Source organism: Magallana gigas, chromosome 5 (assembly GCF_963853765.1).
Source record: "Magallana gigas chromosome 5, xbMagGiga1.1, whole genome shotgun sequence".
NCBI lineage: Eukaryota > Metazoa > Mollusca > Bivalvia > Ostreida > Ostreidae > Magallana > Magallana gigas.
The window spans coordinates 19945804-19958402 of NC_088857.1; the positions used below are offsets into that span (position 1 = coordinate 19945804).

The following is a 12599-nucleotide window of genomic DNA, read 5'->3' on the forward strand; positions in this document are numbered from 1 at the left end:
ATTTATGCCGTTGTTGAGTCATTATATTATGAGGTCAGTTCTTTACATGATGTGACCATTTCATTATATGGAGTGGTAACTTCTTTATATGCAGTCGTAACTCTTTATGAGGAGGTTGTAAACTTGTTCTCGCTGAAAAGTTTTAATGGGGAAGAGGTCCAGTTTTATTTTGAAAAAGATGCTGCGTTCATTGTGACGATGCACATTTCCTGGTCAACTTGTCGTTTGTTTTGAATTCACACACACAAGAGAGAGAGAGAGAGAGAGAGAGAGAGAGAGAGAGAGAGAGAGAGAGTTTATCTGTCCTTTAACATCGATATCATAATATCAATCATTGAACCCATTTTGTGTGAAAAATCGAATGTATTATTAGTAGAGTATGCTTTTAATTTAAGAGTAAAAGAAATTACAAAAAATTAAGCAAGCGTTTTAAAATCAAAGTCGAAAGACCTTTGTTTCAATGTACCAGGTAGGTGCTTCTCCTCGCTGATCAATTCCTCCAACACAAAAGGAATAGACAGATTTTCATTCATAGACATAAATAAAAATTCGTTTTCATTTTTTTAAAAATTAATTTGATTTTTAAGACATAATAAAGAAATTGGTTTGTCTTAACCTCTTTTATGGTTGTTTCATTTACTGTATAAAATTTAAGCTCACCGGGCATGTATTTTTGTATTTTAAATCCTACAAAGAAGGCGTTGCAATTCCTGTGCTATTTTCCATAAAGCTGTTGCAGATATCTTCATATCATTTTTATAAGACCATTTTATACACAGATCCAGGATTTTTTTTTTTGATTTTTTTTTTGGGGGGGGGGGGGGTCCGATGAATACTGAAGTTTGCCGAAGGGGTGAGGAAAGAGGGTCCGAGGCAATTTGTTGGAAATTTAAGAAATTTGAATTTCTAGTTCTAGACCACGTTGCATTAAACAAATCGTAAAACACTGAAAAATGTGACTGGTTTCATGGCATATCCAATTTTTGTTTCAAAGAGGCATATTTTTAAAAATTAAACTTCGAAAAAAACCCTCCGAAGTAAAAAAAAAACCGGTGTTTTAAATCTTCGCAAACTTCATCGTGTCTAGTATAGCCGAGTGGTTACGCAGAATGGCTGAATCATCACCGAGACTAACTGCTTGGTATTTTTTATATTAATTTTTGATCGCACGAAAAGGTATTACCTTATTCTGATGGTTTTGAAAATAATTAATGTCAGGATAAATAAGTTTCGAAACGCTTGTCATTGTAATATTTTACATTTGTGCTGATTTTTTTCAACGTTACCGACTTTGTTCACATTTTAATCATGAATTGTAAACATCTGCTGCTGAACGACGGATTTTTAAACAAAGTACATTGTAACGCATCAATTGATAAAGTTTATGTATTTTTTTGTAAAATATGTCGTTTTCAAAAATATATGTACATATTGTTCGACATCGTTAAAAGCAAGCCGTGCAAAAATGTATGAATCAGCGATGTACGGATAAGTTTGTTGCAAGCGCCACGGTTTATATGGATGCTATTAAAACGATTTTAAATAACAATCAAAGTAACTGCAAAGTAACTCAATTTAAACGTTTTTAAAGATACAGAATTAGATTTGTTAATTAAGCTCCGAAGAATTACATGCATATTTAAAAGACGCTAGCAAGTAGAAATCAAATTGTTCTATGTTAACATCAAGATACATAAAGTGATCTACCTAACTGTATGCGCGGTTCTAGAAACAGAGGAGGTAATAAATTTCTACAAAGTACAATCATTTTTTGAAATTTATTTAACTTTTAAAATTAAACGCGTACTCTACTAAAATTTCATTCGATTTCGATTAATCACACATCGATGTATCAAGAACAGAGAAACTCTCTCTCTCTCTCTCTCTCTCTCTCTCTCTCTCTCTCTCTCTCTCTCTCTCTCTCTCTCTCTCGTGAATTCAAAACATACGACATGTACACTTTCACAATGAACGCAGCATCTTTTTAAAAATAAAACTGGACCTCTTCCCCATTAAAACTTTTCAGCGAGAACCATTTTACAGCTTATAAAGAAGTTACCACTCCATATAATGAGATGGTCACATCATGTAAAGAACTGACCTCATAATATAATGACTCAACAACGGCATATAATAAAATTGTCACATCATATAAAGGATTTACAATTGCATGTAAAGCTTTCACCACAATACATAAAAATTTTACCACCATACAAATGTACATAATGATTTTAACACGCCATAACATGATGTTAGTACTGCATATAATGATCTTATCACTTAATGTCAAGAAGTTGCAACTGCACATGAAGAGTGTACCACATAACACAACGACTGAACAATAGTTCATTATGAGTTTAGCTCTGTATGAAATGAGTTTATTATATCATATAAAGATTTATTCATAGCATATAATGAATAAACCACTGCACATAATGATCTTACGACATAACGTAATGATGTCACCACTTCATATAAAGATTTTATCCCTGGATATAATGGGGAAATTACAGTATATAATGATGTTAGCACTGCATATAATGATGTTACAACTGCATATAATGTTATTACTATTGCATATAAAAGATAATATGAAATTGACATTAAGGCAGCTATGGCGTTCCATAATTGCCCTGATATTTTGCCTTTTTACTTGAACTGAAATAGTCGTATACAGACAAAAATACATACAATTTATGACTTCGTCAGTTTACTTGAAGATCCAAATTGATTATCATTAATCAAAAAGGAGTTGTGCTAAATATTTTTAGTTGAAGAAAGTTTGAAGAAAAGCATTTTTACCATATTAGAAAATTATTGTTAAACTTTTAGCGGGATTTTATTTACATAAAAAAGGTCCAATTCATAAGACTTATTCTGCCTGGTACAGGTAACCTTACACAACGCAAACAAAAGTCACACGGGTTTCATATTTTATTTTGTGTGGAAAAGTTGCCGTCGTGAATAATATTGGTAAAAAACTACAACAAATAGAAATCACAAATTACTAAATAGGAAAATATAGAATCTTACTTTATACTTTTAAACTGTAAATTACTTTAAAGACCATAATGGCGTGCCATACTTTTAAGAATGTTTTATCTGTAAAATAAATTTCCATCTGTAACTATACTTCAAAAATACAATTTAATACTAACAAATTTAAGCAATTACTTCAAGTAAAAAGACTTACTTAGTTGTTTGAGGCACACATCTAACATGACAAAGTGAGACAGGACTGCATGACTGGTCAGTAAGGTTCACAGGAAGTGAGTGATTGACCAGATATAGTTAACTTGTACCAAAAATGATTACCGGGTATATTAAACTCAAAGTGGTTAGCTTTTACAAAAAATATTTCTGAAGAATTTTAAAATTAAACCATAGACAACACAAGACTCTTTGTTATTGTGGTCTGTAGCACAATTGAATCATTTATTTGTTGTTAAGTTGAATATGTTGGTTTGTTAATTATACATTAGAACAACAAAGAATATGAATTAATGTTGGTTGAATTTAAACTACTTCAACAATGGTGATTATGTCGGTGTAACAAAAAATGTTAACATGGGTTGAAAATTGACACGGGTTTGATAAAATTATATCATTAGTGGTCAAAATTCTGTCCACTAATGCAACATTATATCGTTAGTGGACGGTGTATCATTAGAGGTTGCTACATGTACATACCACGTTTTCAGTTAAATGAAATATTAAATGATTGAAGTCAGAAAAATCAACCTTTGAAATGTCAAATTACCCAAGACGGCAAATATAGCGGATAAAAGAGTTAAAGTTTTGAAACCGAAACTTTTAAGTACACACATGTACAATTAAACTGTGAAGAGCAAGTTACACTTCTGTTCAAATACATCATAAGTCGGAGTTAATTTTCAACAGGGTCAGTTTTCAACGTGTCGATGTCATTAGAAGTTTGAAAAATATTTTTCAAGCTGTTGAAAACTGACCCCAGGTATAATTTCACGACTTTTGGTATCAATTTTTCAACGTTGAAAAATGATATCCGGGTCAAATTTCAACCCGGGTCAAGATTCCTCGTTACGCCGGCGATTGCGTCATAAATGTCCAATACTCCCTAAACACACCCACGAAAAAGTTTCTGTGTAGTGTTTGTATCTGTATTGAACACAATATTTTTTTTTCTGTCAAATCAAGATCAGTAGCTTATTATTCATCATTTAATTTTGTTAATCTTGCAAGTTTAAGAAAAGTTATTGTTAAGTTGAATTAATTAAATAATCACTGATCGCGACTTGTCTGATAAAAATATGAAAACTGCTCATTATTGTGCTGTCAGTTAATTATCATGACTTCTCAAAATAAATTAAAGTTGAAGCGATTTACCGGAAATATTACATAAACGGCCGGTATTGGTTTGACAATCTTAGCAAACCACGGTCAACATGAACGATCATGGTGGAGAGAGGTATATATAAACGGACTCCGGACCATGGCTTGAGACGATGTTGTTTGACATATATTCCTTTTAGCTCTATCTACACAGTTTAACAACAAGAGACAGAGTTCTTAGTCTTAATAACAAACTGTTGCTATCGGAACCCCCCCCCCCCAAAAAAAAACAAAAAAAAAAAAAAAACAAAAATTCATATCGGCATGAATATCGGACAATAGTAAGAATTAATTTTATCAGATACATAATAATTGCGTAGAGCAAGTTCCATTTCAGAGACAATTCAAAAACCTGTAGTTGGTCAATTTTCAACGTGTGAGGTCATCAGAGATTAGAAAAAAACCTTTTTTAAGCTGTTGAAAACTGACGTTTTGTCGCAGTTTTAACGAAAGAAAAGCCCCCCCCCCCCACCCCCGCCCCCCAATATCCCAAATCAATAATCAACGTTGAAAAATGAAATCCGGGTATACATTTCACGACTTTTGGTCTCAGTTTTCAACGTTAAAAAAAGCCCCCCACCCCCACCCCCTCCCCGAATAAATAATCAATGTTGAAAAATGAAACGCAGGTCAATTTTTAACTCGGGCTAATATTCTCTGTTACAACGACATGATCCCTATTGTTTAAGTAGTTTTAATTCAACCAACTTAAATTGATATTCTTTGTTGTTCTAATCTATGATTAACAAACCCATAGAGAGAGAGAGAGAGAGAGAGAGAGAGAGAGAGAGAGAGAGAGAGAGAGAGAGAGAGAGAGAGAGAGAGAGAGAGAGAGAGAGAGAGAGAGAGAGAATCTTTTATCATGTTATATGTTATATCATTAAAGGTTTCAAATCCATCCACTAATGCAATTGAAATTGTGTGCAAATGTGTATCATAAGTGGTCAAGGTAGTACTTATTTCTCATTTTTTTTTCATATCATTAGAGGTTACGGTTTTTGACCGCTAATCATATAAATCTGAAATTATATCATTAGCGGACGGTTGTTTGTTAATGATAAAATTATATCATTAGTGGTCCTGACTACTAATGCAACACTATATCATTAGTGGACGTTGTATCATTAGAGGTTGCTACACAGCTTTGGTGTTGTTTGTGGCGAGGGAAAGTAAACTGTTATTATTTTAATCATTATCGTTAAATATTGAGGGAATTTCATAGAACACGATGACCAGTTTGTGTCCATATTGTTACACTAATATTCATAATAATTCATGTATAATGATGGGTGCACGTAAGGATCGAATTTGCTGGGATACGCATTTAAAATTAAAATGCGCCTTATTAGAGCATAGTAACGATTTTGTCGAATTCCATTTTTCTATTTACATTGCATTTTTTGATTTCAACGCTTTATTTACATTAATTGATAGTAAGTAGCATATACATGTATTTTTGTTTTGAAACATATGACTAAAATTGCAACTACATTGTAACATACGTGTGCGCCACATTTTCTACTTTTACTGTATCAAACAAGATTGTTTGTATATATATAGTTGATATGTAACGTTAACCTTAAGTAGAAACTCAGTCTTGAAACTTTTAACTTTTTTAAACTTGATTTTTTTTTTCAGCAAACCAAAAGATCCCGTCTTACCTTGGGGAACAAGATGATGTTGAAGATGGTATGGGACACTTTCATTTCATGACGTACTTTTTATCGAAATAGACAATGAAATAAAGTATAGTTTTATAAAAAAAAAATTCTTTCCCAAAACTCTAAAAACTGAGCGCAATTGGTTAGAGCGTTAACTATGAATCTGTAAGTCACAAGTTCGAATCCCACTGGAGATTTTTATAACTTTAACCTTTTCAAAAGATTTATTGGTCAAATATCGTAAAATTTAAAAATTCTAAAACAGTAAAAGTATTTTAATTAATATGATGAACTTTTATCCACATTAATATTGACAGGTGTCCCATGCCACCTTAACAAGGCTCGTGGACTTGGATTTGAAGCATTTTTTTGATATTGTGCATTTCATTTTAATATACCATGTAGTAATGGATAAAATCATTGTTTCGGACTTAGTCTCGAAAAACCATTGCAGAAGCGGTTTGACATCTTTTAACAGAATACAAAGAGACTCAAGGAAAGGGACACAATAGGATCAACAATATAGAGGGATCTGTTGATCTTAACAAGAAATGCCCTACATTACGTACCTATTTGCTATCAAATACAAATTATTGCAGATGGTAAACGTCTCCAGTTTACACACACATATATAGCGACCCAGGTATGTATGTCAACGCTCTTCGTATCTTTTCTAATCTATATCTACCCAAGTCATTTTGCAATGTAAAAAATGCTATGTTTCATGCAGTGACCATGCTTTGTAAATGTTTAAAAGAGATTCTAGTTGTAGTAGTTTTATGGAATTGTATTTTAGTTGCTTCCTTACAAATGAATAGGTTATCAATTTCGGAATCAAGTGGTAGGTACTTGAACTTCATACTCGTATCGGCTTATCCTCAGTATTTATTTTTGAAGCAAATCCTAAGATAAAATACTTCAAATTTATTTACTAGTATAAATTTTATTTTCCTTAAGGTAAGTTATTATGCTTCATTTTATTTTTATTTAACTGGAGGTGATTGTACATGAATATAATGTAATACGGTAGCGTCATAATTACTTTATCTATAGTATGAAATGGTTTTGTAGATGTAAGCAATTGTACCAATTGTTGGTGGGGATGCGACAGTTATTCTGGAAATTGCTCAGGGCAATGTGCCCATGGCTACTTTGGACCTCGTTGTGACCAAGACTGCTTCCAGTGTCTGGACTGTGATAAAAATAGCGGCGTTTGTGTGTCCTGTCATGACCGCCATTACGGTGACAGGTGCGAGTTCAAGTGCAATGAAAACTGTATGGTCGGATGCAAGATATCCGGAGACTGTTATAAATGTAACGAAGGATTCTACGGGAAAACATGCAACTTGACGTGTCCGTCCCCAAATTGCCGTAATGGGTGTGAAAGGTTTACAGGAAACTGCACTGATTGGGGTTGCAATGCAGGCTTTTGGGGACCACTTTGCAACAAAACATGTCCGGAAAACTGCGGGTTTACGTCCTGTCACCAAGTAGACGGAACCTGCCAGACGTGTAAGGATGGGTACAGTGGGAAAACGTGTAGTGAGAAGTGCAACTATGAACACTGTAGTTTGTGTCAGTTTGACGTCAGCACATGTTTTAACTGCTACCATGGCTGGTGGGGGGATCATTGCGACAAGAGGTGCACGAACCACTGCAGTCAACCGTACTGTTCCCAACATACAGGGAAGTGTGGTAAATGTAACGCTGGGTATTATGGTCCGTACTGCGATGGAACTTGTAAATCTGTCTGCGAAACGTGTTCGGATAATAGTACTTGTGATACATGTAAAACGGGGTTTTACGGTTTTGATTGCACACAAAAATGCCTTGGTCACTGCGAGACATGTGCGCGTGATGGAAAATGCATAGAGTGTCGCGCGGGATACTTCGGTAATGGGTGTAAGTGTGAGCTATCACAATGTAATGATATTTCAAAAGGCGTTTGTTCAAATTGTAAAAACGAAAAAACGTGGTTTCCTTCTCAAAATGGATGTTGTCCATGTAGCAATAATTGTAATTTGAACAATGAAGGTCCAATCTGTAACAGTACAGGGTGTGTTGCAGGATGCAGAGAAGGTTTTATTGGCAAGGACTGCGATGTATCTTGCAGTGAGCATTGTGTAGAGAAAAACAACAGTACATGCAGCAATAAAACGGGGGAATGCTTGTATGGTTGCAAACAAGGCTGGCACCTTCCACATTGTGATTTCAATTGCAGTTTGAACTTCCCCCACTGTAAATCATGTAAGGAATATACAGACAACAAGAACAGACCTTATGTGGCCTGCGAAACTTGCAAACTAGGGTACTACAAAGAGTTATACTCTGGACACTGCAAGCCTTGTGAGAATTGTGATGGTAACATGTGCGATGGAACTATCGGATCATGTAATTGGGGTTGTGAAAAAGGATGGTACGCAAAAGGTAGACGGTATTTATGTGAGTACCCTTGTCCTGATAAGTGTTTGAACGGAGATTGTGAAGGAATTGGAGGAAAGTGTAAACTTGGTTGTCAACAAGGGTTTTATGGTTCTCATTGCCTGGAACCTTGCCCTAGTCAGTGTTTGAATAGAACCTGTGAGTTAACAAGGGGGAACTGTTTACTAGGTTGTGTTTCAGGAGCACGTGGGACATACTGCAACGAAAGCTGTAGCTCTCGGTGTGGCGTCAAAGGCTGCAGACAGGATGATGGGCATTGTAAAGGTTTGTTGAGCTGTATTCAAAAGTTCAGAATCTGTATTATTAATTTTTTTTCATTTCATAAAGTAATTCGGGTCATAAAAAGCCTAGAGTAAAGGTGTTTGTTCGCAGACTGTATCAGGGGCCATTATGGAACGATGTGCCTGGATCGATGTAGTCCTAACTGTTTCGGTGACAAGTGTAACCAAACAGGGTTTTGTTTGGGAGGGTGTATCAAAGGATGGACTGGACACTTTTGTGAGGGTATGTCACTTAAAGCGGAATATGTATTTGCTTTTGATTTCATTAACACATCAATTTTTTTTTCACGATTTAGAATAAATGTTCAAATTTTCAAAGTCATATAAATAAAAAAACGTATCTGTTGTTGCAGTACATGTATTTAGAAATAAACGCATGTACGTTTGCACATATTATAGTCTGTCACAAGATATTTATACAGTACCTTTGGACGATTTTTAATGAAAATACACATACTGTACCTTTTAAAAAAGTGCAATTTTTCAACGTTACATTGTATCATCCGGGTACTTTAATTTCTGTTGCAATGCAAAATCCCCGTAGACTTTTTATTTTTAGCCGTCTATTGAAACCTGACAAGCTAGAGTGGGCGTTTTAAATGAGAAATCGTTTGATTTTTTACATTCTATTGACTAAATATCGTTTGAACCCCGATGTATTTATAAATATTGAAATGTTTAAGAAGATACACTGCATAAATATCTTGAGACAGATTACAGAATGCCACGTTTACTAAGTGCTGAAAGGCAAGGTAAACATTAACAGTATATTGTTCTAAATATCGTCTTAAGTACGCAGAACTTGGGAGATGTATAAGTGTTTAATGTGATTTAAGCCGATATGCTTTTTGGAGTTTGTATTATAATTCAATTTAACGAATTACACTCAGGGCATAGTTTAGTAACCTTCATGCTTGAATGATGAATATGCAAGACTACCTTAGTTCAATTCAATTTTCTAGTTCTTTTAGTTCAAAAAACTTTTTCTTTTATCTTTTCTGTGGTTTTAACACTTCTTTCTGGGTTTTTTTTTGTCTAAACAGTTTTGCCGCCTGGCCAATCTTTACAACAGTCAAATCCAGTATCTATAGGTAAGTTTGCAATTTGTGCGCAATAAGTTAAACTTTATTGTCTAGAACATGTAATTCAATCCTTTATTATACATATAAACTAATCATTTAAATATACTATATAGAGAAATAGTAATAAAAGGTCCCCTATTTTAGTGTATTATACCTCAGTGCCATACAGAGCCCATGTACTTTTCTTCAGGTTTTGATTTTCTATTTAACTTCTCAGCCTAGTACTTTTTGTTTGATTCAGTGACTATTGTACTAGCCGTATTTCTGGGGTTGACAGTTGTGCTGATGTTTATTATTTCCTTTATTCTCTGGAAGAGCAGGAGGCAAGTGTAATTTATTATGCTTTCATGTTAAATACTAAAATCTGACTGGTTAAGACGTAGTTGATAATCCGTTCTATTGCCCTCAGCGTTAGCAACACACTTGGCAACGGGTAACACAACGAATTGTTACATGCGCGTTTGGTTCGCCATAGAATTCACGTCATTCCTATATAAAAGCAGTAAAGTTTTCTTTTAAATTAAGACATTCAGTATAATAAAAGAAATAGTGTCTGTTTGGGAGGGTAGGATTTGAAATTGACACCCCGAGAAAACCATTGTCAACCGACGCAAACTAAATAGTATCCAAATAACAAACGTGAGAAAGACCCGCTCCCGAAATAAAAGCCAAGTATACTTATAAATACTTATTAACACAATATATTACTAAATATTTTCATTGACTTGTTATCAAGCATACTTATTAGCAAATCCGTAACATGCATTATTATAGATTCAACAATATCTTTATAAACATTCTATAAACTGTTTATAACTTTCTTTCAGTTTATCGACCAGTCATGCATTTTACATTAATTAAACATCCTTGGTGTGAACTCTAAGAAACTCTATGTATTAAAGAAATTAATATATTTCTTTTTTACAAGATGTATTTTTTTACAGGTCGGGGCGTGGCGAACTTGGTGTCGAAATGACAGGACAATAATCTCTGTGGCGTTTTATAATATAGAACAATTATACTTTAAATTATTCAATGTATATACATCGCAACCCTGCTTACTATTGCATGCTATTGTATGAGAATATACAGTGTAGATATGTATGCAAGCTTCTTATTGTCAACAACTGAATTATTGAGAGATATTTTTCTTGAGGGGGAGGGGTTGTTGGTCTAAAATCCCTCTCATTTTTATTTCAAATAGTTATGTTTGATGAAACCTACAAAAAACAATTTTGATATCTCACGCAAATAAAATAAAAGAAATATCTCCTTTCTTGAATATAGCATGATAATTTATTAAAATATAAAAAATTTAAGTCTGATAACTAGAACTGCTGGAACATTTTAATCTTTACGAGACAATGTGTGCTGGAGACCTATCATCTCATTGATTAATCTTTCAAATTTACAAGCTTCATTAAGCACCAATTAAATGTATATAGAAAGTGCAAGGCCGTAACTAGACCTATATTTTTAGTGAGGCGAGGGGACTGGGGACCGCCTAGGTCCCCAGCGGGTCCAGGGTAGCGAACTAATGCTTGAAATAATTCATTAAAGTACAAATTTTTAAAAAAAATGAAACTTCAATGGCATTTTAACATAACAAAAAGAAATGAATCTCAAAATTTTCAGTGAGGCATTTGCCTCACTTGCCTTAATGGTAGTTACGGCCTTGAAGTGTTTGTTTCAGAAGTTTGTGTGAATGAATCTTTGTTTTTGAATTAGTTTGCAGTCGGATTACGAGTACATGTAAGGCAATTGAACAAAGAATTGACAAAGGTGCATAAAAAATCCAAGTACAAATAAAACATTCAGCTATTTTTTAGGCTGTTTTTCATATGTATATTTTATTTTGACTATAATCGTCACGATCATGATTATGTCATAAATTATTTGGATTGTATAAGACGAGAGTTCACATATTAATTGTGTTTATAATGATAACACAATGTTTTATAAAGGTGTCAAGATGTCTTTTAAATTCATAACAATATTTGCACTTTTCATCATTTTTACAAATTTTACAAATAAGACATGCATTTTAATAACTTTTCCTCATAATTAATGTACATGTACATATTTCAGTTTTTCTCACCTAAAACTGCATAATGTATGTCAATTGGTATATGCAAATTCGTGGAATTTATTTAAGTAAAGTTTCGGGATCTTTGAACGAAATTTATTCGACTTTAACTGCGCAATACTGAAGCTACCAAGATATTTTAAATACCACCGATAGATTTATAAATAAAGCTTCAACATCCTTTGCATTTTTGCTATTTTTCTTCTTTCATTTTAAGTATGTTTTACCTTTGAGTACATACTAGACTCTACGTACAAATATATGTAAAACCAAACTTAATGTAACTTTTTGACTAAAACTATAAGGATATAATTCAAGTTTATGATCATGTTTCGTTTTCTTTGCATTTCATTTCGTGGATATGAAATTTGTACTCCTAAATAAAATTCGTGTTCCAGCCCATGCCTTTGGCAGAAGGTATTCTGCGTTGTTTGTCAAAAAAAAATTAAAAAGGTTTAATAAAAAAATATTCAAACACTGATTTTTTCTATATTTTACAATTAATATATCTATACTAATTTCGTATTTTTCGTTTTTTGAGTCCTTAAAAGCCTTTGATTGATTTTGCTGGTAGTATGATCTTCATAAGAAGCCAATATGATTGAATAGTAAGGCGACAAAAAACACATGCATTTGACCTTTCCTAATGTCTTCCCTGATCAAATATTACTAGAAC

At 33.5% G+C, this 12599-nt stretch overlaps 1 protein-coding gene across 1 annotated transcript; it reads left to right on the forward strand.

Moving 5' to 3' along the window:
* Window positions 1-6745: 6745 nt before the first annotated feature.
* Window positions 6746-12562, forward strand: LOC105329541 (protein draper). The gene is made up of 6 exons (XM_066085318.1): window positions 6746-6873; window positions 7104-8738; window positions 8847-8978; window positions 9799-9846; window positions 10079-10160; window positions 10782-12562. The coding sequence occupies exons 1-6, from the start codon at window positions 6750-6752 to the stop codon at window positions 10822-10824; spliced, it is 2064 nt and encodes a 687-aa protein (XP_065941390.1). The 5' UTR covers window positions 6746-6749; the 3' UTR covers window positions 10825-12562.
* Window positions 12563-12599: the final 37 nt, after the last annotated feature.

What these genes read in the sequence shown, in the direction of transcription:
- LOC105329541 (XM_066085318.1), top strand. Translation starts at nt 6,750, where the DNA reads ATGTTTCATGCAGTGACCATGCTTTGTAAATGTTTAAAAGAGATTCTA. An exon ending in ATCAATTTCGGAATCAAGTG is followed by an intron (nt 6,874 to 7,103) that starts GTAGGTACTTGA and finishes ATGGTTTTGTAG; the next exon opens with ATGTAAGCAATTGTACCAAT. An exon ending in GACTGGACACTTTTGTGAGG is followed by an intron (nt 8,979 to 9,798) that starts GTATGTCACTTA and finishes TTGTCTAAACAG; the next exon opens with TTTTGCCGCCTGGCCAATCT.